We start from the raw sequence: 26,906 nt of genomic DNA, 5'->3' as shown, positions 1-26,906 counted from the left end.
AGCAGGATTACAGCCAACAGAATTCCAAGTCACCCGAAAACGACAGGCGTTTGAGTGCCTGCAACCCCAGCTGCTACCCAGCACGAGACAAACAGCGGAGAACAACACTGCTGATGAGGTCGTGACAAGGCAGAAACTGCTTTAAATCTCACCGTAAATCCAACTCAAACCCGCTACGCCTGAATTTCAACCAGCTGCCCGCTCTGTACACGATGGCTAAGCTTCGTTGTAATGCTCTCCTTTTTAACTCTTGTCATAATGATTAATCTCGCCTAATCTTTTGTCTGCAGCTCTACGGCTTTCCGCTTTTCTGAACGGGATGGTGAAGACAAAACTGTCCACGCAGCAGCTGCCGCTCAGGGCTCACGTGGAGATTTGGAATAAAGCTGCAGAAGAACCGCGGAGCTGCTCTCACCACTCCAAACCTCCGTGGCGGGCAGGGTGAGTGAGGGAAGACGCGTTTGCTGGCAGCCGGGAGGAGCAGCTCCTGCTTTACTGTCCCTGGGCTGACAGAGCTGGTGCTCGCAGCGCTCAGGCTGGAGTCGGGCGACGTCGCTGCCGGCCATACCCAGGTTAATTGCTGTGGTGTTGAAGACCAGATTAAGACGCATCAATAATACTACTAAATAATTTACCAGACTGACAATTCCCCCGGGTTAAGCGTAAAAGAAAAGCTCAATTGGAGTCAAGTCTAAAGGAATTGGGGGAGGTTCCTGAGCATCAAGGCAGGCCCTGCATGACACAAACAGGTAAGACGTGAAAGCTCGAGGAGAGCTACACCGGTAGGAAAAGACGTAGTATTTATTTTAAAAAGACATATAGTGTTTATTAAAACCAGACAGGGTATTAATAAAATACCGCCTCCCTGCAGGGGAACGCTGCCCCACCGGCCCAGCCCGCACCACCATCCACCCGCCCGCCAGCCACAAGATGGCGGCGGCGCGATGCCCCGCCCAGCCCTGGCGGTGGTACCGCCCACTTCCGCTCCCGCGCCGGAAGCCGGAAGTACGAGGCGGAGAGAGGGTCCCGGTTGCGCGGCGGTGAGTCCCGGCCCGGGGGGTACGGAGCCGGTAACGGATACACACACACACACGCACACACACACGCACACCCCACCCCTCCTCTCTCGCAAAGGGAGGCGAGTCTGACCCGCCCCCGGCCCTTCCGGTGACCGATTGCAGCCGTTACCCGCCGGGACCTGCGGGCTTGGGGCGGGGGGGGGGTGTGTGGAGCTCGGCCGGGCCTCGCACCGGGAGCCTGGGTAGCGCGGGGGGGGGAGCCCCGTTCCGCCCGCTCCGTGGGCCGCGGCCTCCTTGTTGCCGTTCCCCCCCTGCTCCTCCTTCCCCCGGGACGGGCCCGGCGTTGGCGGAGCAGCCTCCGCCGTGTCCCGGTTGGAGGGTGGCCCCCGGCGGGCCTCGCTCGGTGCTCCCGCAGGTTGGTGGGACGGGGAGGGCTGGGACGGGGGGCTTTCCCTAACCGGGAAACCAGCGAGGCGATGACTGGGCTGCGGGCAGCCCCTCTCCGGTGTCCCCAGCCTTTCACCCCTCGGAGAGGCAAAGTCTCGCTTCACCGGCTGCGTCTTACCGGAATGCTGCTAAAAACCGACCAAATCCGTGAAACGAGAGCCCCTGCCCCGTGCTGGCGCCTGGCTGGAGCCAGGACAGTGCCCGGCTCTTCACCTCCACCCTCCTGGGGACCATTTTGGCCGCTTCTCCCAGACCATCCGTGAGCTCCGCGCCCCCACGGCGGCGGGGATTGACCTTCCCGTTCGCCACTTTTCCCTCTGACGCTCTGTGAGCCTCGTTAATAACGTTTTAAACCCCCCCATAAGTTTATTTCGGTTTGCAGGGTGATGAATTTACATACATACGTATTTAGTATGGGAGTTAATTTCCCGGCTTTTAGGTGGTTGTTACTCGGACGGGTTTGGCTGGATCCTGGGTGAAGAGATTTGGTAACCCTGAGCCTTGACTTCGTCATTCTGTGTTACGTGCAGAGGCTGACGCAACGTTCCCACAGCGATATTCTTGGGATGTGTCGCCCAGGTGAAAGGTAGAAGAGCCACGAGCAATTAGGACGCCGCTGAAATCCCCGTCAGCTCTTTGGTATGTCCCTTTCCCTCTCGGCGGGAGTGCTCTGCTCCCGTGTTTCTCACCTGGTTTTTAGCGCTTTCCCGCGTTATTGCACCCCACATCTTCAAACCTGTGATGCGAACATCTGATATTTGCTAAATATTATCGGACAGCCTGGATTATTTGGAATAAGTCATGGGTGTAGCGCAGAAAATCTATTATTTCCCTGATTTTAGTGATTTTCACAAATTTTTAATGTCACAAGTATCAGATCGAGTTCCCCATGTAGGAATAACGCCATCGCTTAGGGTTTTTTGTAAAAGTAGCAGCAATAAATGAGGGAAACGATGGCACCATGTAGCTAGTAAAAGAACCAGAAAGAAAATACATCAAATGAGATGGAAGCCAGGAAACTGGGGCGGTGACAAAGTGCCAGAAGACACGGGTGGCGACGGTGATCCCACCAGTGACCGTGGGCAGGGTCGGACGCGAGCAGATGCCGGGAGGTTTGCTCGGCAGAGCAGGAATCCGGAACGGGAGGGCGGAGTGAGAACCAGCTGGAGTTGGAGAGTCAGGGTGACGTCCTGCTATCGAGTGGCTGTGAGTAGGTGTTTCCTTGACAAAACCGTCTGGCACACACAAGTAATCCTTCCAAATATGCTGCGAAAAGGAAAAAAAAGTCAGTTGCCAAAGCAGGAAGGAGTAGATATTTTCTGTTTTCGTTCTCACTCTGCCCTCGGTCTCGCAGATTCTGTGTTGCACAGGGGAACCTCTCTGGTGTAGCTTTTTTAAGCAGTTTAGCAAAGCTGGTTTTAAATCCCTAATAGGATTAGTACCTATTTGCAGTTGGCTTCAGAAAACCTCATCTTGATTTGACTTCCTTTCTTTGTCCTAGGAGTCTGCAGCTCCTCTGGAAGGATGGACACGCTGAGGAACCGGACAGTGGAGGAGCTCCAGGAGCTGCAGGAGAACGCGGAGGAGATCGAGCGTCTGGCCCTGGAGTCCCAGGAGGCGCGTGCTGATGGCGTTGACGCAGGCTGGGCTTCGTTAGCACCTCGCCCGAGGTGACTCTCGCCTCTCCTTCCGCAGGTTCAGGAGCTGCAGCTGGAAAGGGAGATGGCCCTGGCTGCCAACCGGAGCTTGGCTGAGCAGAACCTGAAGTTCCAGGCGCCGCTGGAAACGGGCCGCACGGACCTCTCGAACAAATACGAAGAGCTGCAGAAGCTGGCTGAGCGGTGTAAAGAGCAAAAGGCAAAACTGGGTGAGCGTTTGCAAACCTTGCAACCTTTCCGACGGAGTCACGTGGGCTGTAGTTAGTGCAGCATCCTTCCGTCTTGCTTCTGCCTACCTTGGCCATGCTGAGCAGAGAAACTCTCTAGAGTGATGCCAGAAAGGACTCTGCTGCATATAAAATAATCTATATTCTCCTGTTTCCTGGTCAAACTCGGTTGGACAGATGAAGGATGCTGTCCCAGGAAAAACCCTTCTGGTGCAGCAGTGTCTAAGGTTCTTTCCTCTTCAGATTTTCTCCTTGCATCAACATTTTTCGAGGCAGGACAGCACTCCTCTGAGCCTGCAGCAGGACTGTGCGCTAATGATTTTGCCCTGTTTTGCGTATAACATTTCATCTGCTGCTCTCTCTGTTTCTCCAGAGAAATTTTCGGCAGCAATGCATCCTCAGACCTTGCTGGATCTCCTGCAGGTGGAAAGCCAGAAAATCGAAGAGGAGTCTGAGGTGAGCTTAAGGTTTAAATCCATTAGCAATTCAAGTGATTAGTCCTCAAAGACTTGCAATTACACTCCCAAACCTAATCCCTTAAATCGAGGATTATCTCTTTGTAGTTTGGCATTCTTGCTCAAAAAATTGGATTGCCCTTTGTTCGCTTGTGCGCGGTGCGATGGTCCTCTGCGAGCGAGACGTAAATCCTAAGCTGGGCTTGGGGAAGAAGAGCAGACGGACGCAGTGTTGAACCCGAGGCCGTCTTCTCTTCCAGAAAATGGCCGAGAAGTTCCTAGAAGGCGAGGTGCCCCTGGAGACGTTTCTCGAGCAGTTTTCCGTGATGAGGAAGTTGTCCCACTTGCGCCGGGTCAGAGTTGAAAAGCTGCAGGAGATACTGAGGAAGTCGGAAGCGTCGCAGGAGCCCGGCAGGGACTCTCAGCAGCAGCCGCCTCCTCGCGTACCTGGTCCCGCAGACCCGCCGAAGCCGCAGCCCTTCCCTTCGGGGGCTCCTTCCTTCCCTTCGGGGGCTCCTTCCTTCCCTTCGGGGGCTCCTTCCTTCCCGTTGCCCTACAGCCCAGCCCCGAACATGCCGGTCGGCCCCACAGCCCACGGAGCTCTCCCTTCCGCTCCTTTCTCTGGCTCCCCGGTCACCGTGGGACACGTCGCTTCCTCTCAGCCGAGCACCCAGCCCGCTTTTCCCTATAAGCCTCCTCCGGGTCCCGGATACCCGCCGGCGCAGGGTGCCAGCTCCTCGGGAGGCATCTGGTCTCCGTCCAGGGGCCCGCCTCAGCCCCCATCGTTTCCTCCCTCTCACCCTTCTCCACCAGCCAAACCCAGCTACCCTCCCTACTTCTCCCCTGGGGCAGGGAGACCGCAGTGCCCCTACCCGACCCAGCCTCCTCTCCCTAATTTCCCAATCCCCCCGCAACCTCCGTATCCTCCTGCAGCACTCCCACCCTTTGGGTACCCCCCACCTCCAAACCCTCAGCGTCCTGCTTGGCCTGGCTACTAAATCAGGACTCCTGGGCAAGCGTCCTCCGCTGCTCTCTCCTCTTTTTTTTTTTTTTTTTTCCTTTTGTGGACTGAGGAAGAAGAGGAAGGCGAGAACGTCGCTCTTCGACCCGTTGGCGCAAAAGCATTACGTGGGATAAGGTAGCGGCCACGGGGGTCGGACAGGCTGACGTTGCCCCCGCGGGCTGCAGATGGAGGTTGAGTTTGCGATCATCGCTGGTGGGTTGAAGCGTTGGCTTCCGAATCGGCTCGTCCAGGCTCTGGCGTGACAGCCGGGTTGTCACCCAGGTACTACTCGGCTGGGGTACGGCGGGAACGATGTGCGCTGATCGCGGCTGCCGAGAGCCAGACCACCCCCCCACCGTGTGCGCGCGCGAGAGCGTGCGTGGGTGAGCGAGAGCGCTCCGCGTCTGCCTGTCGTTTGCTACGTGGGTGACGGATGTAGTATCGTAATGTTAAGCCTTTTCAGGGGTGTTTGAAAGAGACGGTGGGAATCTTTGACAGTATTTCTGATACAAAACGCTCGCTGCTTTCCAAGGATCCTCCTGGGAGCGAGAGGCAGAGCCTGCCCGGCTTGCGGATGATTCGTAACCGCTTGCGGCAGGGAGAAGCAGCTTGCTCGCTGCTCGGCTGAGCCAGACCTTGAGATCTGTCTGCGTTTTTATGCTGGCGCAGGCTCTGCTCGAGCCGTTCCGAGCCGCGGCTGTCGGGTCAGGCTTCCCCCGGTGAAGTTACCAGCGTGCTCCGATGGAGAGGCTGTTCCCAACTCTGTCGGGTTCGGGTGCTCCCATCTCACCGGGGAGCAAAAACCTCTTTACCGCTGCTTCTTGCCCAGCACAGGAGCCTTTCCCAGCCGGTGCACTGTCTCTCCGAGGGCACTGGTAGCTCCCCAGAGTTCACCGCGTAGATATTAGCCGTCCTTTTGAAGTAAACCGAGCTGGCACCGTGGCTCGGGGTGCTGCTGCTTTGGGGGCACGTGTCTCGGGTCTGAGGGAGGAGCGGGAATCAGTGCCTCCAGCCCAGCTCTGTGAAACGTTGGGGGCTCGGCAGCCTCCTGTATCCCCGGCCTCTCCCGTGGGTTATTTTGGGGTGCTATGGGCTCCGGCCTTCCTCACGTCCCCCTTCTCAGGAAACACTAGGTAACGGGAAGGAGCAGCGAGTTAATGGAAACGGGGTTTGCTTTGCTCAGCACTTTATCCTACGAGTCCTGCCTGCGTCCCTGTAAGTTATTTATAAGGAACAATTACTAATGGACTAGAACAAGGCAACTGCTTGTGGGGTTTGATGGAAACAATTCCATATCTGGTTAATTACAGTAATAAAACTTGATGAATTGCACGCGGGGTCACGGCGGTGGTTGCTTTCTGAAATGATGGGGCATCCAACTGACATTTTCTATTGATCTTTGGATGCCCTCCTGGCGCCTTTACACCAACTTCCTCTTGATTTTTGTCAATAAAACCTTTCACCCCCTCGCAGGACCATCTTCTTCCAACTCCTCTTTCCTGCTCTCTCGTTTTCATCTTTCCTAAGGGGCCCGTTCGCCTGCGGCCCTTCTGCATCAGCCCGTTTCTCCCCTCCTCTGGCACCGTCCTGCGTTTTCCCTCCCCGACCGGAAAGTAGACGGTCTAAGGGATAACACTGGTAGCGTTGGAAGGAAGAGAACAAGACGTAATTACTAGAAAAAAAACAACCCAATTTTAGTACAACAGTTATCGCTTATTAAATATCTCAGACTTTTTCTCAGTATTTCTACCCTCCCTGCGCTGCTCACAGCCGCGCTTTGCTTTACAGGTCTGCCCCAATCTTGCGCCATCCCACGCGAATGCAGCCGAGCGCGCGTCTTCGCAGCTCTCCCGGGAACCCGGCAGACGTGGGTCTCGCAGTCTTTCTCGCGAAGCTCAGCACCTCCGCTATCGGAGCGCTTGGCAGACAGCGGCCGATTTCGCTTTCGGCCTGGGTGGGAGGAGGAGTGCGGTTATCCCGGTTTAGAGATGGAGAAGCCGGCAAACCCCCTCCAAACAGGTTGCTCTGCTCTCAGTGCAGATCCAAAGCCTGCTGCAACACAGCCGCCTCTTAGATTCATACAAATAGCTTAAAAAAAGAAACAAACCAAACCAAAACGCCTCGCACTCTCCCACAAGGGAGGCTCAAAAGCAAGAGGAAGCTTTCTCAGAAAGGTGCTCGGGTACCGGGGCGCAGCCGAAGCCGAGCTGGGCTGGGTCAGAGCTGAGCGACGCGTGCTCGGTGCCCGGTATGAACGGTGCGGAGGAGCACGGGCGGGTTTGGCTCCGATTCCTGCTGGGGGGGGAACCCGACCCCGGAGGTCTCTCATCGTGTTTGGGAGGGATGCGGGCAGGGCGAGCAGCGTGGGGATATGTCATCTCTTCCGTCAGCTTCGTTCGGTTCCTCGTCACGGGAGGGTTTGGGTTGGAAAGGACCTTCAAAGATCATCTTGTTCGACCCGCTGCCACAGGCAGGGATGGCTCTCGCTCAGATCCGCTTGCTCAAAATTTACCTTTCCTGTGCCGCATCCCACCTCTGCCTGCAGGGCGGGAAGGTGGCTGACGAAGGAAACGAGGTGGCTTGCCAAAAAATGCAAGAAAAGCCGCTAATTCAGCAGTTGTACAGCTTTGCTGTCGCGTGCGTGACCGCGCTGGGTGGCGGGGAAGGTGGAGGGGGGGATGGCTCTGCTGGGGCCCAGGGCAGCCCGAGGGAGGGGGGGTCACACTCTGCGGGCAGAGTGCAGGTCGTAGTCGCTGTCGGAGGAGTTGTCCGGAGGGTTGGAAGCTCTGCTCGCGCCTTCCAGGGCTGCAGGGGAATGGATGTGGCTCGTTACGGCGGCTGGGGGTAACGCCCCGGCACAGCCCCTCGCCCGGCGCCGGCAAAAGTCTTGCCGTGACGCTTTTTGCCCGGGTGGTTCGTCTCCACCGGCGCGTGCGGGAAGGGAGAACGGAGGAGCCATCCCCGGCGTCCTCCTGCGCTTACCTGGGTAAGGCGAGAGGTAGGAGCTCTTCTGGGGGGGCTGAGCGTAGTCGTTGTCCCCAGCCTGCGCCCGGTGCCCCTCTGCCCGCGGCCTCGGGGTGACGGTGCTGTTGCGGTGGAAGGAAACTGGAAAGAGATGGTGGGAGAGGAGTCAGGATTGGGGGGCGACAGGGGGGGTGAGGGGGCTTCGGGGCTGCGGCAGCAGGTTCGAGGCGACGCGCCCACCCCGCCGCCCCGGAGCGGAACGGGGCTGAGTAAAATCGGGACCCGCTCCTGTGCCGTGAGCCGGGGTTCGGTGCTCCCGGCTGAGTTAATATCATGCCGATGAGTCAACGCGGTGGCAGGAAGCGAGAGCCGGGGCTGGGTACGAGCCCGCTCGCACCTCCGCCCGCTGGCCCCTGCTGCGGTCTGGGGGCGAGCAACCCCCGAGCCAGCCCCAAACCCAGCCCCACGGGGAGGGAGGGGGGGGTCACCGCCACGCTGCTCCTCACCCGTCTGGTTGAGTCCCGTGGGGCCGATCCACTGGCGCTGCTTCTTCTTGGAGACTGGAAGGCAGAGGCGGGCGGTGGGAGGGGGATCTCTCCGAGGACCTGCCTGATGCCCCTGCCCCAAACATCGCTCCCTCCACCTGCCTCCCCCCCGCTGGCCCCATATGCCATCCCGAATAATCTCCCCTGCCCGGTAATCCCCCCGCCGTCTCCTGAGACCCTCCGCCTGCTCTTTTGTGTCCCCTCGGTGACTAATCCCCCCCCCCCCCCACTGGCCCCTGCAGCCTGCACAGCGCACCCCGCTCCCCCCTCACCACCCCCTCTCTGTGCCCACCCCGCGTGGGGCAGGCTCGGGGACAGTGGGGCAGGGGGGATCTGCATCTCCCCCAAGGAGATGGGGGGAAGCGGCGGGGACGGATGCACGGAGCTGCCAGCCCTGAACTGCCACGTGGCGATGGCAGAGGAGGAGGAGGAGGAGGAGAGGCTGCAGAGCTCATCACCTACTTCTCTTCATCAGCCTCCTGTAGGCAGGGGGGCCGCAGATGAGCAGAAGGATGCCGAAGAGAAGCAGGGCCAGGCAGATGCTCACGATGGTGCCAGGCGCTGTGCCAGCGGGCTGCGGCTTCGAGTCCTGACCTGGGGAGAAGGACGGGTGTCACCGGACGAGACCCCTGTGCCCAGTCAGAGGCTGACACCGGGAGCTTGAGCACCCAGCTCAAGGAGCCCCGGCAAGGCTTTCCCCATCCCCTGCCTCGAGCTCGCACCCTCTGCCCGTTCCCCAGGCGTTCACGCGTGGAAATCCCAGCTCCCGCAATCAGCCGGGGGTGCCTGGCACTGGGCGCGCTGCTCGTACCCCACGGTTCCCCGGGGATCGAGCCCGGCGCGGCGGCTTACACACAACTCTGGTCCGGGAGCAGGTCCGGGGAGCCTCGAGGCTGGCGGAGCAGAGGTGCAGGGTGGGGGCCCTGCAGGTGACACCCATCGAGCGGGGGTCTCGGACCTCGATGCCGGAGGAGAGGTTCCCACACCGCAGCTCCTGGCACAGCTGCCTGCCCCAGTTGGTTCGGTGCACCCAGCTGTCACACAGCACCCACCACCGGCCCTCGTGAAAGACCTCGACGTCCCCTTCGCAAGGCGTGGGGCCGGCCGCCAACCTCCGCAAGGCCTGGGGCTGGGAGCCTGGGGGAGAGAGGCAGAGAGGGGTCAGACCCACGGGGAGACATCACAGGCGGCTGACGGGGCTCGGCGTGCCGTCCTCCTTCCCCCAGGACCCGCTCGCGGCACCGGGATGCTCACGGCCGCGCGGCTTCAGCCGCACCAGGGCCGCGCGTTGAGGAGCTTTGAGCTGTCCCCGTGGGAAACGCAGCGGGGAAGGCCGCTCTGCCAGCTGCCGCCGGGTAGCCCCTTCAACCCCCAAATCCCGCAGGCGAGCATCCAAGCCCAGGCAGATGGCAGGATCCGGAGCAAGCCGCCTCCTCGCCCCGCGACTTAGCTCTCCGTGCCGCGGTGCCGGCACCGGGCTGCTCCGCAGGGCGATGCTCGTGGCAGGGAGATGCTCACGGCGAGCACCCGGGAGGTGTGGACGAGCGGGGTGCCGGGCTTTGCCGGGATGCCCCACGCGGCTGTGCCGGGTTTTGGGGTGCTAACATGGCGCTCGCTGTGCGCCACGCTCGCTCCCCGGCTTTTCCTACTTGCAGCGCTGCTGCATTGCGAGCTCGGGGCCGGGGGTGCCGCTGCCAGGAACCGAGCGCGCCGGGGAGATTTCCTGTTTTGCCTTCGCACGCAGGAGAGGAAGAGCGGGAGTGGGTGGACGGGGTGCGTGGGGTGGACGGGGATGGGGCTTGTTGCCTTCAGCCGCCCGGCCAGCCTGCAGCGGGGCATCCAGCCCCCCCCCCCCCTTCCAGCCCGGGGGCTCTCCCACCTCCGCAGGGAGGAAAGCGGCCTGTGGCCCCCGAGAAAGCCCAGCCGGGGCTGGGGCAAGTGGCGGGGGGGGGGGACTGGGGAAGGAGAGGGGCCGTGCCGGGGCAAGCTCTCACCGGAGCAGACGATGAAGGCAGGCGCTTTCCTCTGCTGGGTGCTGGTCTTGTTGAAGCAGTCGAGGAGCAGATGGCTCTCGCAGGACTCCATCACCTCCCACCGCACCGGCAAGTGGCTTTCCCACTCCGGCTTGGCGTGGCCATGGTCGGTGATGGCGGAGCCGCAGTCGAGAGCCTGGCAGATGCGGGTGGTCAGCTCCGGTGAGATGTCCTCCGCCACAGCCCCCCACAGCCCCTGCCTGTGCAGCTCCACGAAGCCCGAGCAGACAAAGTCCCCGTCCACCAGCCGCAGCCTGGGGGGTCCTGGTGAGGGACGGGCGAAAAAGCATCTCGTTACAGACCGGGGTGATATTTCTTTCCGTTATTGAGCAGAAAGTCCCCGAGCCCGCCACATCTGAAGCTTAATTACCCCGTCGATGCTGCAAACATTATTAATGAGATGTGGCTATCTCATAAGGCGGGGGGCAAGTTTGCTTTGCCGTGCGTGCCCCCCCCCCCCCGGTTTGACCGTTGCCTCTCCGCTCCCCTCCGCTGAGGCCGGGCAGGGATGGGGGTCTTACCGGGGGGCTCCGTGGTGGTGGCCGGGGGTGCCGGCGGGGGCTCGGGGGTGGTTTCCACTGGCTCTGAAACAAGAAGAGAGGGGCCAGGTTGGGGCGGGTGATCCCCAGGGACCGGGGGGGGGGGTGGTGGTGGATGGGGTGGGGGTCTCACCGCTGCAGGTGAGGACGGCGTGCTCCGTGCAGTTTGCCAGCACCCGGCCGCACCCCACCACGGTGGCCGCCGGCCCCAGGCACCGCAGCGTCGACACGTGCGGCTCTTTCCCGCCGGTGAGGACGATGCGGGGGCCGCAGCCCAAGCGCTGGCAGATGCCATCCACGCCGGCTTTGGTCACGCTGTCCCGGCACACGCGGCTCCACTTGCCTTCCCACTTCACCTCCAGTATCCCGGCGCAGCGGCAGCCGCTGCCGGTGAGCTGCAGGCTGGGCTCTGCGGGAAAGCACGGGCGTTAGGGGCTTTCCTTCCCTTCGCGGCGTGTTTTTCCACCCAGGGCTGGAAAAGCCCTTGCCGGCTCGTCTCTGCAGCCCGGCACGCCGCTCGGCACCGGCGTGCCCCACGATGGCAGCCGGGGCAGGAAGGAAACGGGGTGTTGGGGGGCTGCACGGGCAGGCAGGAGGTTTGCGGGGCTGAGCTGGGACACCCGGCTGCACGGAGCCCGCGATGCAGCAGAGCCGGCTTCCCGGCCAAGGCAGCTCCAGCAGCCGCCGCGCTAACGAAGCCGCGGCCGAGGAGCTGCTAACGAAGCCGCGGCACGGTCCCCGAGACGCTGGCCCTACGCACGCTCACCTCCAGGGCTTGGGGCAGCTCTTCCGTGGCCAGGGAAGGCTGCAAGAGAGAGGGGGGACGGGGCATCAGTCCTGCTCCTCGCCCCGGGGGAGGCAGGACCCCCCCCAGCCTGCGGCAGCGGCGCCCGGCTCTTGGCCCGTCGCCGGTTATTTCGGGGGAGAAAGACGATTTTGGGGGCTCAGGTCAGCCTTTCGTCAGGGTAAAGATGCTGCCGGTGGAAAGGAGCCGGTGATGGCGACCAGGAGCTCCCTGGCCGTGCCACGTTCTGCGCCGACCTGGCTGTGATGCTGGGGGGACACTTCTGTCCCCAAAACTCAGCGGTGGGGACAGACCCCCCCCGGCTGGCCCCATGCAACCGGCCATAGCGCTGCCTGCCAGGCTGCCCGTCCGTCTGCGGGTGGGGAATTATGGCTGAAAAAAGACAGACGAGGCTACCTGCTCATTACCGCTAACTAGCTAGCATCGTTACCGGTGGGAAGGTGCGGCCAAGCAGCAGCGGATGGTGCCACCATCACCGCGGTGGTGCCGAGCGGCTGCCTGCTGTGCCATGTGGACGAAGGGGCGGCTGGGGACGGCGGGAGCTGGCAGGGAACGAGGAGGGGGGGGGGTTGGCTGGCTGGCTGCCCCCCAAAACCTGTAGGCTCACCACCGGGGTGTGACCAGGATCCTGGGCACCCCCAGAGTTGGGGTGACTGGATGAGCGTGGCTCCGGCCTGGGCGTGCCCACGCTCTCCTCGTTGCCCGCGTTCGGTGTGGTCTCGGCAGCCTTGCCGCTGGTCACCGGCCCCTCTCCCCCTGCCTGGCCCGAGCCCCCATGCTTGGGGCTCGCCCAGGGAGGGCACGTGGGACCGCGCCGAGCCCATGGCCAAGGGCACGGGGCTGAGCCCCCCCAAAACGTGCCTGGCTGCCCAGCAGTGGGAAAGCTGGGGGGTTTCACCTTGGGATTTCAGGGATCCCCAGCCTGCGGCGAGCTGGGTCCCCTCCAGGGCTCCCCCAGCACCGGAGCTGCCGGCACGGCGGGTGCCCCCCAGGTAAAGCAGCCACGGCCCCAGCACCCCCCCGCCGGGCTGAGCCCCCCGCCGTACTCACCCCACGGCCCCAGCCAGAGCAGCAGGTGCAGGACGGGCTGCCGCGCTGCCATCGGCACGGCCGGCCGCCTCTTCCGCCCCGGCGCTGGCGGCTGAGCAGGAGGCTGCCGGGGACACCGCCACCTCTGCCACCCGGCCCGGGGAAGGCAGGCGAGGGGGGACAGGCAGGAACAAGCTGTTTTTCCTCCCTCTGTGGTTTTTCTGCGTCACGTCTGCGCTCGTTTGAAGTCTCAGCGTGGCAGCTGCCTCCCCAGGTCCCGCTGAGCACGAGAGCAAGAGCAATGGGGGGAGAAACCCAGGGGGCTCGGCCCCCGTCGCCTCCCCGTCCCGGGGTACCCCCAGCAGCCCCCCCGTCCCTGCAGAGGGTGTGAGCCCAGAGGGATGGTGAACATACCCAGTACTGGGGGGGGACGACCCCCAGCTCTCCCTTGTGTCCCCACAAACCTGCCGGTGGCCGAGTCAGAGCCCGGGGTGCCGAAGATGGCACCCAAAGGAGAGCTGGGGCACACGAGCTGGGGGGCACGGGGGGGGGGGTTCCTGGGTGGCCGGACCTGGCAGCGTTCACCGGGGGGAAATCTCAGCCCCGGTGGCAGCTCTCTGCTGGTTTTGGGAGCCGGCACGCTGGATCGCAGCAGGGGAAAGCGGTGCCGGCCACTAAACCCAACAGCCCAAGCTCCCACGAGGGCCAGATCCCACCCTCGGTGCTGCGGAGAGACCTGCGGCCGCTCTCACGTAACATCGGTCCCTGCCAAAAATAGCTTCCCCATGCCGGCAGCCGCTTCCCGCCTCGCTCCGGCATCGCCCCGGGTGCACCACTACCCTCGCTGCCGCCTGCGGTCACCCGTCGAGGTGAGCGGCATCGCTGCGCAGGGACAGGAAACGCGTCGTGCCGGGTGCTGCCCGCACCGTCTGGCTCCTCCAAGGGGCTGATGCACGCCGTGCCGTGCCGTGCCACGCCGAGCCGCCACGTGCCCCGCAGGCCACGGCAGCACCCGAAGCGCCGCGATGGCCCCGCGGGATGGGGATTGGGAAGGTTTCATCCAGGCGTGTCCCTGCTTCTCCCCAGTTGCTGGCACCCCAGCGACGCCGTGTATCCCTGCAAGGCCACGTGGGGCACAGGCGGTGATGGACCGGGGAAAGGAGAGGCGTTAATTGATCGTGGCCTAATTAATTCCTCCAAATCCAGGTCATGCATGCTAACGAAGGCAGATGTTTTCCATTGAGCCGGTGGTGTTTCTGCTGAAAGGAGAGTGCCTGGCTGGTGCCTGGGGAGTGCTGCTGGGGGCACTGAGCTTCCCGGGCAGCTCGGTGAAGTTTGGGAGACACCCCCCCCCCCCATCCCCTCCCGCTGCCACCGCCCTGGGCTGCCGCCCGGAGCCATGCGATGCTCTGATCGCCAAGCCCAGAGCAGGGGTTCAGCTCCCCTGGGAGTTTCCTGCCCCAAAACTCTCTCCAGACTGAAGATTTTCCGTGACTCAAGAGGAAGCTCGCTGGGTGCGGTGGGTGGCTGCGGGCTGCCGGGCGCAGGCAGGGTCGGGCAGAGATGCTCGGGGAGGTCAGGCAGAGATGCCAGGCGATGTCGGCAGCATAAGCCCATCATCTCCAGCCGGGCCCCGGCATCCTCGGAGGTAACCCAGCTTGGCAATCCCCTCCCGCCTCCTTCGGCTTCTTGCAGCCTCCGCATCCCCTCAGTCAGGCAGAACGGGGCCGCTGCCTGCCCCTGCCTGCGCTGGGCAGTGCTGAGCCCCAGCAGCGTTCGGCTGTGAGTTGCTCCCTGCAGCCTCCGCTTGTTCCCACCCCCTCCTGAGGTGCTGGACGTCCTGGTGCTGCCCCCCACGCACCCACGGGCTCTGGGCTGGCACGGCTTTTGGATCCAAATCCCCCCCTTCCCGTGGGACTCAGCTGGGGCTGCACCGGGGCCAGCCCCGGGGGGGGGGGGCGGGCTGCGGGCAGGAGCTGAGCCCCTCGCACCCCAAATCGACCTGAGGTCAGTGATTGACCTCAAACATCCCAGGGAAAGGTCCACCTCCCACCCTCCCCATTATCCAAGGGTGCCTGACCCCCATGGACGTGGGGTGCCCGGGGTCCGGACCTCCCCTCCGAGCCACGGCTGGCTCTGGAGGCCCTGAGATGCCGCCGGCAGGATTTGTGCCGTGGCTCGGTTAGAGCATCTCTGCTTGCTGCCGGCGATGCGAGTCAGCTCAGCATCGTCTGCGTGCTGTGACAGATAAGGATGATTATCATATCTTTCCGGAGGGGTTGGGGAGGGGGGGGAGCGCTGGGACGTGCTACCGTGCTGCCTGCCCGTGAGAAGCCTTTTAAGAGGCAGGAGCTGCCTTTGGTGCGAGCAGGAATGGGCTTGTCGGCTGTCAGCACGCTGCTGTTATCCTAACGATGCTGGAAGTGGCTTTTCCCAGCGCCTGTCACCCCGTACAGGAGCACCAGCTCGAATAAACACTTGGCACCGATGTACCTGTCTTGTGGCTGGAGGTGACACGATGCCCTTCGCCCCATGTCCCAACGGGAACCGGGTTATCCCCCCCACCCCCCCCGAGGGCATCGGTAACCCCCCCAGGGGATCGGTAACCCCCCCCAGGGCATCGGCACCCCCCAGGGCATCAACGTCCCCCGGGTCGCTGCCCGGCTGTGCCACGGTCCGAGCGGTCCCCACGGCCGCCATTGCCATCATCTCCTCCCCAGCCTCGCCGCCCCGGCACGGGGAGCCGGGAGCACGGCTGGGGGCACCCCCTGTGCCCACCCCCGTGCCCGCTCCTGTCCCCGCTCTGCTCGCAGCAGCCGGTTCCTTGCTCTCGCCTCGCTCCTCTCCCCATTGTCTGGGGCTTTGTTGCTATTTTGGTGCTTCCTCCGTTGTTGCGGCGTGGCCCCTTTGTTCGGGGCCGCCGGAGCCTCTCGCCTCGGTAAACAGCTGAAGGATGTGGCGGGGGGCAAATTTTCCACGGGGGTGGGTCTGAACCCCAACCTCCGCGGAGGCTCCACCTCGGCACACCCCGGGGAGATGGAAACCCACGGGTGGGTGCCGGGGCGGGAGACGCGCCGCGGAGTTCGGCTGGCTGGTGGAAAGAGCCGCGCGGGTTGCGGGGAAGCCCCCCGGGGCAGGGGGATGGGGGGGGGGGGGGGTCCCAGCCCCAGGGGTGAGCCCACCCGTGTCCCTGTCCCCAGGCCGTGCCCGGCGCAGGGTGATGCTGCTTCCCTCGGGCACCGTGCTGGGGGATGCTGGAGGGGGGTATTCCTCCCTCGGGGGCCGTACCCCCTCCCCGAGCTCTGCACGAGGGGGACGGTCCTGCCCTGGGCTGCGTCCCACCTCAGGGATTGGTGTCTGTCCCACAGCCCCAGGCCGGGGTGAGAAGGGTCCGGGACCCCCCCCTGCCCCCCGCACCGCCATACAGCACCGTGTGGTGTGCTTGGGATGGGACCCCGGTGCCTTCCCTGCCAGCACCCCTCAAGCTCCCCGGCCAGGCTCCATGGGCACAGTGGCCAGCGTGTCCCCGGGATGCGGAGGACTGTGGCATGGTGGGGTGCGGGGACGCTCGGGGTGGGGGGGCTCTGTATCCCTCGCTGTGTTGGCACGGAGCGTTGGGGACGGCTGTGGGCCACCACCGCCCCACGTCCCCACCACCCGCCTCCTTGGGGACCGCTGGCCATCCCCAGTGCGGTGGGGCTGGACCCAGGCTGGATCGCCTGCCCGGTGCTGGCAGGAAGGGACATCTTTGGGTCACCTATCCCTCGCTGTCCCACGGGCAACCGGGAGGGAGCCCTTGGCGACCCAACCTGGCCGTGGGGCTGGTGACCAGCCACCTCTATGGCCGAGGGACACGGTGACCCGCTGGGAAAAGCTTTTAATGGCAGCATGCAGCTCAGCATGCAGCTCGCACAGCATCCCCCGGCTGCCGACGGGACCGGTGCTCATGCAGCGTCGATGGCGAGACGTCGGCAGTGGGATGGCGAGTCCTCGGCCGCGCGCAGTGCCGTGTCCCCCCCTGCCATGCCCCTCTGTCCGTGGCGGTCGGGCAGCCTCAGTAGGCAGAGCCCTGGATATCATCGTAGTCGCTGCCCTCAGAGGAGGTGGGGTCCTGTGCGTGTCCCCCTGAGGGACAGGATGGAGCCGGCCAACCTGTGAGGGAGAGAGACCGCCAGGCAGATGGGCAGGGAGCAGGAGGAGGATGCTGCGGGGGGCAGAGGAGCCCTGCACACCCCCCGCCGTGCCACCCTGCTCCTGCCCTGCCAGCGCGGGGTCCTCACCGGGGTGCGGGGACGGGTCCCTGGGTGGCTCCATGCCCTGCACGTTCTCGTACCACTCCCCCGAGGAGGTGCTGGAGCTGTCGGCAGGATCGGGGTTTGCTGGAGACACAGGTACGCAGGGGTGGGAGAGCGCTGGGATGGGCACGCAGGGCATTGCTGGGGGAGCTGGGGGGAAACAGGGTGTCTTACTGGCACCTTCTGTCCCCTGGGGTCCTCCACCCCCATTCCCGTCCCCATCCCTGCTCCCATCCCTGGGGTCTCTACATCCCTGCTCCCCTCCCCAGGGCTGTGCCCATCCCTGCTCTGGTCCCTGGGACCACGCAGCGGTGCCCACCCGTGCCGGGGTAGTCGGTGTAGCCGTGGGTGATGGGTGCTGCGTTCTGGTGGGTGCCATCGGTGGGGGGCGGTGGGCAGACCCAGGTGTGCGGAGGGTCCACGCTGCCGTTGCAATAGGGCTCGGTGGAGGAGGAAGAGGAGGTGCAGGAACTGCTCGCCCTGCTGCGGGATGGGGGACCCAGCCTGGCCGGCACTGTGGGGCACAGGGCTCAGGTCAGCCCCGGGGGGGGGGGGCAGAACGGCCGCTCGCCCACCCACGGGCAGGACGGGCAGACGGCCAGCGCCGCAGGACAGAGGGACGGGCACCCCTCGCGTCGTACCCTCCGCAGGGAATGGCTCCATCCCATCCTGGCCGGGCACCAGCGGGACCAGCTGCTCCTCGGGCTGCCGGCGCAGCGAGTCTGCAGGGAGGGCGGGGAGGGGGGGCATCAGCGGGGGCACCCCGGGACACCCCGGGGCAGGGCGTTGGGGGTCCCGGGGCAGGGTGGGACACTCACTGTAGAAGGTGGAGAGGGCCACGGGCGGCTTGCTGCTGAAGTCGTAGTGTTCGTAGTCGGAGTCAGAGTCGGAGTCCTTGGCAGGGGGAAGGGCTGTGACCGGCGGGTCTGGGGAGCAAGATGGGGACGGGGCAGCCGTCGTCAGCCGGGACGTCCTGCCCCACAGCCCCCGGGGTGGGCCGGTGACCTGCCGGACTTACCTGGTCCTTTGGGAAGGCTGGGGGGCATATCCCTGTAGTCGTTGGAGGTCCCGATGGGCACGTCGGGGCTCTGGGCGCTGTGGGTCACCAGGACCGGAGCAGCTAGCCCGAGGGAGGACACGGCGTGGGCTGCGGGGACAAGGGGGGGTGCGCCCGCTCAGCTGCTCCACGGTGCAGCCGGTCCCGCTCCTGCAGCTGAGCTGAGCCCCGGGAGCGGGGTGGCCCTGGCTGGGCTGGCAGCGTCACCCCCTCCGTGGCCGGAGCCTGCCATGCCCCCCGCGGGGGGGTCCTTACCGCTCATCTTCCTCACCCTCAGCAGGGCGGTGGTGAAGGCCAGCATGGTAAGCAGGAGCAGCGCTGCTAGGACCAGGCAGAGGACGAAAAGGAACATGTGCAGAGGGGACTGCGCCCCCGCAGCCAGGGAGCCCTCGTCAGCTGAGACAGAGAACAGACACAGCTCGTGACACCTGGCGCATCCTTCCTCCGGGTAAGAGGGGGGCGAGTTGGGTGCTCCCTGCAGCCCCCCCCCCTCCCGGTCACGGCTGAGGCTCTGCAGGACACTCACCGCTCAGGAGCGTGACGTTGCTCGGCGTCACCGTGGCCATCGGGGTTGGTGTCTGCAAGCCCTGGGAGCCTGGCGGGGGGGGACAGGGACGGGGCGGGGGGGGGCCGGGCTGTAGCTCATCTGCAGGGGACCCCCATGGCCAGAAGCAGGCGGTCAGCCCCCCAAAGCCGCCAGGCCGGGGTGTGGGGGGGGGGTCACGTACCATTGCAGACCACACCGGCTGCGCGGGACTGGTGGCAGGGAGCTGATTTGTTGTAGGTCCAGTGGCAGTGGGCCAGCGAGGGCTGCTGGCTCTCGCACTGGTAGAGCATCCTGCCGGGCAGCGTGTGGCCGAAGGAGAGCTGCCGGAGCGGCTCCCCGCAGCCCAGCGTGCGGCACAGCACGCTCGCCTCCAGCTTGTACCACGTGCTGTCGCACACCGTGCTCCACGTGCCGCGGAAGAAGACCTCGACCCGGCCGGCGCAGCCGTCCCGACCCCCCGAGAGCCGCCATTCCTGGTGCTCTGCAGGCAGAGAGCGGAGCTGGGCATGCGCTGCCTGCACCCTGCCTGACCTCGCTGCCCACCGGATCCCAAACCCTGCTTGACTCCCGCCGGACCCGGCACACGCCGGACCCACCTGAGCACACCACGCCGGCATCTTCCTTGTGGCTGCAGTCGTGCTCCGGCGCGGCCGGGCAGTCCGAGAGACGTTCCTCGTGCCCCTCGCATCCCACCTCGTCTCGGAGGATGGGTCCGCTGCCCCGGCCGAAGGCGGCAGCACCGTGGATGCGCACGGCTCGGCCGCACCGAAGTTGCCGGCACACGACGTCGGCGTCGGCCAGGTCCCAGGCGTCGTCGCACACCGTGCCCCAGGCTCCCGCCTGCTCCATCTCCACCCGGCCCTCGCACCGGCTCCGGCCGCCGACCAGCCGCAGCGTGTCGGGACCTGGGCGAGAGGCGGGGGGAAGCGGTGAGGGTTGACCCTGGCGCTGTGCCGCGTGGCAGCAGCAGCCGGATGGCATGCCGCCACCCCCCAGGGTCCCCCCTCCTCACCGAAATGCGGGTGCAAGGATGTCCCCGTCCCGTCCCGTGCTCACCTGGTACCGCCGAAACGTTTCCAGTCCCGTTGTGCGCCGGGGTGCTGGGGGATGCCATCAGCTCCGCGGGGGCTGCAAGGAGGAAGGGGCAGGGGGCTATGAGGGGCTGAGCCCGCCGGGACACCCGTCCCCCCCCCCGTCCCCCTGCCCAGGGCCGGGTGTCTCCTCCGAGCAGGGCAGGCGGTGGCGTGGTGGGAGGATGGAGCTGCCGGCTGCCGGACAGACGGACGTGGCCGCCTGATGGACGCACACCCGGAGCCCAGCGGAGAGCTGGCAGCCGCCGAGGTGAAAGCCAGGAGCGAGGGCAGTGGGTATCAAGCCAAAACCGCCCCCCCCACACCACCACCACCACTTTTTTGGCTCAGCCCCGGCTCTCCTGGCAAGGTGCGGAGACGCGGCGAGGAGCAGACGGACTGGCTGCCGCCCGCGCCGGAGGCGAAACGGGCTCCTCGCCGTCCCCGTGCCGGCGGCTGGGCGCTCGGCGGCTGCCAGATGGCAAACCAGAGGGACGCGGGTCTGCCGTCACCCCGGCACGCAGCCGGGGGGAGGGCAGGGATGGTGGGGGGCAGACTGGGAGGGGTGCAGGGATGTGCACCCCAGTGTCCCCCCCAAAAAAAAGCGATGCCGCTCTGGGGAAGGGTGGCCAAAATGGCATCCCCGGGCTGCTACAAAATGGGCGGCAGCGGCGGGGAGCCCCTTCGAGCCCCGGCCACGTTGGCACGGCTCTCTTGCACCCCTAAAATTCAATCCCCGTGTCCTCACATCAGCCCTCCGGGAGGGGGAACCTACCCCGGGGCCAAATCCTGCCGTGGGGTCTGCTCGGAGGGCGGGGGGAGGCAGAATCTGGCCCTAAATATGACGATGCCGGGACACGACTCACCGGTGGGAAAGCCGAAACGCGGGGGGCCGTCGGGTACCCGGGCTGCCGCCGACCCTGCCGCATCCCAGCTCGCCGCCCCTGCCAACAGAGAGGGTCTGCTGCCCGCTGCCCGCTGCCTGCACCTGCCTGCACCGCCCCCCAACCCCCCCACGAGTAGGTGCCGCAGGCGAGCGGGTGCCGCTGCCAGCCTGCTCTCATTTTAGGGTGCCCCGAGGACACGGCGTCATTTTGGGGCACGGGGGCTCGATCCCCTCCTCCCCGTCCCCTCTCTCCGGTCCCTTTTGCCTCGACGCGCGTCAGCAGCTGCACGCCGGGCTCCCACGGTTATCGCCGGAAAAATTCACCATTCGGCACCTCCGGGGTGAAGAATTCACCCCCACGGGCGAGGCGAGGTGCGTCGGCCATCGCCGCCACCGAAGTCGCGACTTCCTCTCTACCCCGACCGCGCGGGGCGCGATAACGCAATAATTGCAATAATGCTTTTTGACCAAAAATGGGCACTTTTTTGCGATCGCCACGTCAACCCGCCGTGCTGATGGAGCCAGCTCCCACCTTTGCCCCCATCGATCGCCGCGAGAGGCGTCTATAGCTATTTGGGGGGGTGGGGGGCTGGTGTGGGGTGCGTTGGGTGGGTGTCCTGGGGGAGCCGGTGGGCTTCACGGGAAAACATCACCTTAGGCGTCGGGTGGTGGCTTAGCGTTAAAAACACGAAAGGAAAAGTTAAGGAGAGGTGGACGTGGCGGGGAAGAGCCGTTCCGCGGGGGGGGTCCCGGTGTCGGGCAGCACCGTGCCTCGACCGCGGCGGCAGGGCGCAGGCAGCCGGCGGCACGTCGGCGAAGGTGCGGGAAGGAGCCGTTAGCGGAAATGAAGGCGATGGCGACCGTTCCCCCGTCGATCAGAGGCGTCGAGGCTGCTTCTGGCAGCCATTTCGGGTGTGAAACCACCCTAAACCCTGCCGGGCCGGGGGGGGAGCAGGTAACATCATCCCCAAAAACCGTCCCAGGTTGATGCTGGGTGACACAGACAGGCAGGATGGGTTTTTGGCCTGTGCCCGCCAACACCGGGAGAGCATCGCCCTGTCCCCGCGGGGGTGGGAGCTGGCGGGCAGGATGGCCCCGAGAGCCCTCGTGGGGTCCCCAGCGTCAGCAGCCCCCCCCCCCGAGCAGGAACCCCCTTCCCTCGCTCCCAGCGGGCAGAGAGAGGCGCGTCGAGGAGAGGCGGAGGTCGGACCGGCCATGGCGAGCGCCTCGGGAAGGAGAAGAGCTCGACTTTGCAGAGCTGCTCGCACAGCACCCACGCTCAGCGCCAAACCACTGCCGGTAACGTCCGTGTGCGCCAGCGGGACCCGGCCCGGTGATGCAGGGGGTAACCGGCTCCGAAATCAGCAGAGCCGTCGCCCCGCGGTCCCGGCACACAGAGAGGGACGGGAAGGGAGAAGTTGGGGACTTTGACGTACCTTGTCCGGGTGCCGCGGCGAAGAGAGCCGCCAAGAGCAAGCAGAGCCCCTCCATCCTGCTCAGTGGCTGTGGGGCAGCCCCATGGCGGGTGGGGAGCAGGGGTGGGGGGGGGGGGGGGGGGGGGGGGGTCCCGTCCTCCCGCCGCCTCTCTCAGCGGCTCGGGGACATGGTTTGGACGCAGCCCCGGCGCTGCCTGTCGCTTGCGTGCTCTCAGCTCCTGGCTTGTGGTCGAAGGGCGCAGGAAGCCAGCTCAGCGCCGTGGGGCGGAGGAGAACGGCGGGGTGGCTCCATCCTGCATGCTCGAGGGAGGGGGGGAGGGAAGCGGGGGGTCGGGCGGAGGTGGGGTCCGTTCGGGGACCACACCACGCGCCTGCGGCGTCCCTTGGGGCGACGGGAGCCACGGGGACCTGGTGGTCCCATCCCAGGTGACGCTGAGCCCCTCCCCGCATGAGATGTGGGTCTTGCGGGAGCCACGAGTTGCAGGTCCTGGTGTACCACCATGTCACGGATGTGGGACAGCATCACCGGCGACGCGGTGGGACTCAGACTCCCCCGAGCTCTGCGACCCCCACGGGGTGATGGAGCAGAGCGTGGGGCTCCCTCCTTTTCCCCCCCATTTTCTGGGGCCGATGTGGGCAGGAGGACGCTTGCGAGGTCACGGGCAGGTGTGACACGGCCGGCGCCTTCCCGCGCTGCTCATGGAGGGGTCCTTCACCCTGTGGCACAAGAAACCTGCAGGGGACAAGCCGTGGTGACCCCGAAGACGTGCCGCCCGGCTCCCCCACCCAAGCCCCCGCAGGAGGGAGGCCGGTGGCAGCAGGGACGTGGGTGTCACAAACAAGCCGGGTCCCAACCCCAGCCGAAAACACGGGCTCCGGCTCCTCCCTTGCCCGGCTGCTGGTCATCGCGGCGTTCACCAAAACCCTGGTCCCTCTGCCAGGTCGGGCTGTTGGCGGCCGGGGGGCCGTGGTGATGCCGGGGGCCGTGGCTGGGGGACGCTGCCTTTGGGCTCTGCCCCTGCCCCGGAGAAGCCCCCGGGGGCTTGTGTGGGTGGGAGGGGGTGCGCGGGCATGGGGGAGCTGGAGGATGCTGCGAGGGGCTTGAAACTCGCGTGGGCTGGGTGGGAGTTTGGGGGTGCGGAGGGCTGGGGGGGGGGGGTACGTGCCCGTTGGCTCACTCCCCTGAACTTCCTGCCTTTCTCAGCTACTAATTTTTTTTTTTTAAATTTTTTTTTTTCAAACTTACAGAAACCTAAAAGCTTTGCGCTGCCTGTCTCGCCGCTGACTCCGATGGAAAATATCAGAGTGCGAGAGGCAAACAGGCACACGCCACCCTCCCAGCCCCATTTCCTTAGGAAATCAGGCTGCAAAACAAACTTTCCCCCCCCGCCCCGGGTGTGCTCCTGGCTCAGAGATTTCGGGGGTGCCGGGGAGCAGCCGGCGTGGCAGCCCTGAGCTCGGCTCAGCCCGGCTTTGCGCCATCCCTGGGGGGCTCCGGTGGGTGTTGGTGGGCGCACGACGTCCCCCGGCACATGTGGGGCTCGGACACCCCCATAGCAGGGAGACACCCCAACCTCAGCGAGGGGCTTCGGTGCCGAGGACCCAGCTGGGCTGGTGGGAGATGGGGTGGGGGGGGTGAGTAAAGCCCCCGATGGAGGGGGGAGCACGGGGAAAGCCCCCAGGAAGGAGAAGCCGCGCTGGCTGACGGGGATTTTCATTTCCGAGCCATCATATGATGCGTCTGCTCGGCAGGAATGGGGAACTGGGAGCCGGGGAGGGACAGGAGCGGAGGACGCCCACCCGGCGAGAGGGGCCACGGGGGGCAGAGAAGGGAGCGAGGTGGGAGACGGGGTCCTCCCGGCCGCGCTTCCCGCTGGCAGCCGACGCCGAGAGCCGCGGTGCTCCGGGACGGGACATGACCGGGGGGACGGGGGACGACGGGGAACGGAGCCCCTTGCTGGGGGGGACACCCCTGAAGGGACGCGGGGCGGCGTGCGTGGCTGTGCTGGCGGCGGAGGGTCTGGAGCGGGCGGCTTTCTTCGGCGTCACGGCCAACCTGGTGCTCTACCTCACCGGCAGCACCTTCGGCTGGGGGGGCACCCAGGCATCCCGCGCCTGCCTGCTCTTCCTGGGGGCTTCCTACCTGCTCTCGCCCATCGGCGGCTGGCTGGCCGACGTCTACCTGGGTCGGTACGGCACCGTGGTCCTCAGCTTCTCGCTGTACCTGCTGGCGGCGTGCCTGCTGCCCGTCACCGCGACGCTGGACGGGCGTCTCTCGGTGTGCGGGCAGCGACTCGCCGACACCATCCGAAACTGCTCTCGGTACGATGGTGGGACGTGCCGGGGGCAGCCCCCCGAGCAGTACTGTGCCCCCACCATCTACGGCGGTCTCTTGCTTTTGGCGTTGGGCGTCAGCTCCGTCAGAGCCAACCTCACCTCCTTCGGTGCCGACCAGGTAAGCGTCCTTCTCCCTCTGCCCCTTCCCAACCGGCTCCTCCTGGCCGGGTGCTCGCCCCGCGCCCGGCTGCCGTGGACCTGTGGGGTGCCGAGCCAAGGGGGGGGGGGGGTACAGTCTCCTGTGGGGTGGAGGAGATGTGGTTGCACCCCACAGATCACCTCCAAACCCTTCGAGACCCTTGGGATATCCTTGCTGGGGGAAGGAGGGAGGGAAGCTGGGAGGTGATGGGTGTGATGGGGCATGGGGGGGGGGACAGGAAGGTGGGGGGGACGGGGGGGAAGCAGAAGTCTTGCGTTCAGGGCTGAGGTTCGGCGCTGCCGGGGCTGAGAGCCGGCCATGGAGCCCGTCCCTCCGTGCCGGCAGGTGAGGGACCGGGGCGGTGATGCCACGCGGCGCTTCTTCAACTGGTTCTACTGGAGCATCAACATCGGGGCCGTCTTCTCCCTGCTGGTGGTGGCCTTTGTCCAGCAGAACATCAGCTTTCTGGTCGGCTACCTCATCCCCGTCGCCTGTCTGGCCTTGGCTCTCCTCATCTTCCTCCTGGCCACCCCCACCTTCGTCACAGAGCCCCCCACGGGCAGCCAGGTCTCTGCCATGATCAAGTTGGCCCTGCAGAGCTGCGGCTGTGCCTGGCTGGGGGGCACCGGGGCCAGGTGAGAAGGGTGGGGGGGGTCTGCAGCGGGAGGGGTGCTGAGCTCTCCCAGCCCTGGCATTTCCCACGCCATCCCTCTCCCCAGGCTGAGCGCTCACCGGTGGGACACCAGGGACCCTCTCCCCAACAGCAGAGCCCAGCCCGGAGCCCCTTCGCCCGAAGAGGACCTTGCCAACTTCCAGGTGCTGGCCCGGATCCTGCCCGTGATGCTCACCTTCATCCCTTACTGGATGGTCTACTTCCAGGTGACGTGTGGGGTGGGCTCCGCACCGGGCAGGGACCACCACTGGTGGTGAGTCCGTCCGGGAGCTGAGCCCGTGGAGCCACCATCCCACTGCCTTTCAGATGCAGTCGACATATTACCTGCAGGGTCTGCACCTCCACATCCCCAGCATCTTCCAGCACGGCCGTGACCACACCAGCACCCTCCAGGACTACACGGTGAGACCCGATGGGCACGGGCTGGGGTGGGACCCGGGGCGTCCCATGAGGTGCTGAGCTCCCCACCGCGGGCGAGGGCTGGGGCTTGACCCGCTTCTGCCCCGCAGTTCCCGGGTGCTTGGCTCCTCCTGGCCAACGTGGTGGTCTTGCTGGCCTTGGTACCCCTGAAGGACCACGTCATTGACCCCTTCCTAGCCAGGCGGAGGCTGCTGCCCTCGGCGCTCAAGCGGATGGCCGTGGGCATGTTCTTCGGCCTCGCCTCCATCCTCGCGGCAGGTGGGACCCGGGCTGGGGTGGGATGCTGCTGCAGGCAGGGTCTCGGTGGGCACTCAGCCCCCTGCCCGCATCCCGCAGGCATCCTGGAGCGGAAACGATTGCAGTACGTGCGCCGCAACCAGACGGTGCCGCAGCTCATCGGCGAGGACCGCTACCTGGCTGCCGCGCTGCCCGTCTGGTGGCAGGTCCCCCAGTACCTGCTCATCGGCATCAGCGAGCTCTTTGCCAGCATCCCCGGTGAGCGCTGCCCGCCTCTCCCCGGCCCCGGGGCATGTCGGAGGAACCCCGAAGGGTTCCAACCTTTCCCCACGTTCTCTCCGCTTTCCCGCAGGCCTGGAGTTCGCCTACACCGAGGCCCCCAAGTCCATGAAAGGAGCCATCACGGGTCTCTTCTTCTTCATCTCCGGGGTGGGCTCGCTGCTGGGGTCGGGGCTGTTGACCCTCCTCTCGCTGCCCACCCACGGGTGGATGCGCTGCCCGGAGGACTACGGTGAGCGACGTGTCACCTCCCTTCGTGGCCAGCGGGGATGGGGTGCGGGGCATGGCGGGGGGGGGGTCCTGAGGACCACCACCATCACTCCCCCCCGGCTCTGACCACCCTCCCGCTGGCAGGGAGCATCAACAGCTGCCGCATGGATAACTACTTCTTCCTGCTGGCGGGGATCCAGTCGATCACCTGCCTGCTCTTCGTCTGGATCTCCAGGCGCTACCAGAGCCGGAGGGCACAGGCGGGTGCCCCCCACCCTCCGCACGGGGATGGAGGATGACTGACGCGGTACCCTGGGGACAGCAGGGCAGGAGGGACACAGACCCCGGGCAGCCAGAGCTGTCACCCCATCCCTGTGGTCCCGTGGGTTTTTGGGGAGCTGCGGGGTGCCAGCCCAGCGTGGGCAGCCTGCTGGGTGTGGGGGGCTCTTGTGATTTGGGGGTGTCTTGGGATCACTGGGGGAGCTAGGGGAGGGCTGGAGGGGTCGGCATCCCCATGGCATCCCCAAATAAAGGGACCTGCTGGCCCGTTGCCTGTGGCTGCTCTCGCAGAGAGACGCTGTGCTGGGGCTTGGGGG

At 65.5% G+C, this 26,906-nt stretch overlaps 4 protein-coding genes across 9 annotated transcripts; 2 read left to right on the top strand and 2 right to left on the bottom strand.

Moving 5' to 3' along the window:
- Positions 1 to 1,016: 1,016 nt before the first annotated feature.
- VPS37C (VPS37C subunit of ESCRT-I) lies at positions 1,017 to 6,141 on the top strand. 3 transcript variants are annotated; one of them, XM_075755571.1, is made up of 6 exons: positions 1,017 to 1,040; positions 1,997 to 2,105; positions 2,968 to 3,083; positions 3,162 to 3,333; positions 3,725 to 3,807; positions 4,067 to 6,141. In XM_075755571.1, the coding sequence occupies exons 3-6, from the start codon at positions 2,991 to 2,993 to the stop codon at positions 4,802 to 4,804; spliced, it is 1,086 nt and encodes a 361-aa protein (XP_075611686.1). In that variant the 5' UTR covers positions 1,017 to 1,040; positions 1,997 to 2,105; positions 2,968 to 2,990; the 3' UTR covers positions 4,805 to 6,141. The 3 variants fall into 3 exon arrangements, with proteins under 3 accessions (XP_075611686.1, XP_075611685.1, XP_075611684.1); XM_075755570.1 differs by lacking the exon at positions 1,017 to 1,040 and adding an exon at positions 1,462 to 1,793; XM_075755569.1 differs by lacking the exon at positions 1,017 to 1,040 and having other exon boundaries at positions 1,865 to 2,105.
- A 296-nt stretch (positions 6,142 to 6,437) lies between these two features.
- CD5 (CD5 molecule) lies at positions 6,438 to 12,868 on the bottom strand. Its single transcript, XM_075755560.1, has 10 exons — positions 12,746 to 12,868; positions 11,657 to 11,695; positions 11,024 to 11,299; positions 10,873 to 10,935; positions 10,313 to 10,615; positions 9,171 to 9,455; positions 8,781 to 8,912; positions 8,280 to 8,333; positions 7,792 to 7,914; positions 6,438 to 7,614 (listed from the first exon to the last, which is right to left on the bottom strand). Exons 1-10 carry the CDS (start codon positions 12,795 to 12,797, stop codon positions 7,529 to 7,531), a joined length of 1,413 nt encoding a protein of 470 aa, XP_075611675.1. The 5' UTR covers positions 12,798 to 12,868; the 3' UTR covers positions 6,438 to 7,528.
- Positions 12,869 to 16,584: 3,716 nt separating this feature from the next.
- CD6 (CD6 molecule) lies at positions 16,585 to 22,265 on the bottom strand. 4 transcript variants are annotated; one of them, XM_075755547.1, is made up of 13 exons: positions 22,016 to 22,265; positions 20,560 to 20,637; positions 19,680 to 19,751; positions 19,220 to 19,528; positions 18,805 to 19,104; positions 18,603 to 18,671; positions 18,332 to 18,472; positions 18,038 to 18,166; positions 17,838 to 17,945; positions 17,661 to 17,741; positions 17,339 to 17,533; positions 17,005 to 17,169; positions 16,585 to 16,876 (listed from the first exon to the last, which is right to left on the bottom strand). In XM_075755547.1, exons 1-13 carry the CDS (start codon positions 22,068 to 22,070, stop codon positions 16,779 to 16,781), a joined length of 1,800 nt encoding a protein of 599 aa, XP_075611662.1. In that variant the 5' UTR covers positions 22,071 to 22,265; the 3' UTR covers positions 16,585 to 16,778. The 4 variants fall into 4 exon arrangements, with proteins under 4 accessions (XP_075611662.1, XP_075611663.1, XP_075611664.1 ...); XM_075755548.1 differs by having other exon boundaries at positions 17,005 to 17,136; XM_075755549.1 differs by having other exon boundaries at positions 17,005 to 17,103.
- A 1,441-nt stretch (positions 22,266 to 23,706) lies between these two features.
- Positions 23,707 to 26,710, top strand: SLC15A3 (solute carrier family 15 member 3). The gene is made up of 8 exons (XM_075755497.1): positions 23,707 to 24,470; positions 24,837 to 25,126; positions 25,211 to 25,370; positions 25,471 to 25,566; positions 25,674 to 25,842; positions 25,921 to 26,079; positions 26,174 to 26,332; positions 26,455 to 26,710. The coding sequence occupies exons 1-8, from the start codon at positions 23,748 to 23,750 to the stop codon at positions 26,607 to 26,609; spliced, it is 1,911 nt and encodes a 636-aa protein (XP_075611612.1). The 5' UTR covers positions 23,707 to 23,747; the 3' UTR covers positions 26,610 to 26,710.
- Positions 26,711 to 26,906: the final 196 nt, after the last annotated feature.

This window comes from Balearica regulorum, chromosome 5 (genome assembly GCF_011004875.1).
Source record: "Balearica regulorum gibbericeps isolate bBalReg1 chromosome 5, bBalReg1.pri, whole genome shotgun sequence".
NCBI classification, from domain to species: Eukaryota; Metazoa; Chordata; class Aves; order Gruiformes; family Gruidae; genus Balearica; species Balearica regulorum.
This window is presented reverse-complemented; position numbering and strand designations above follow the sequence as displayed.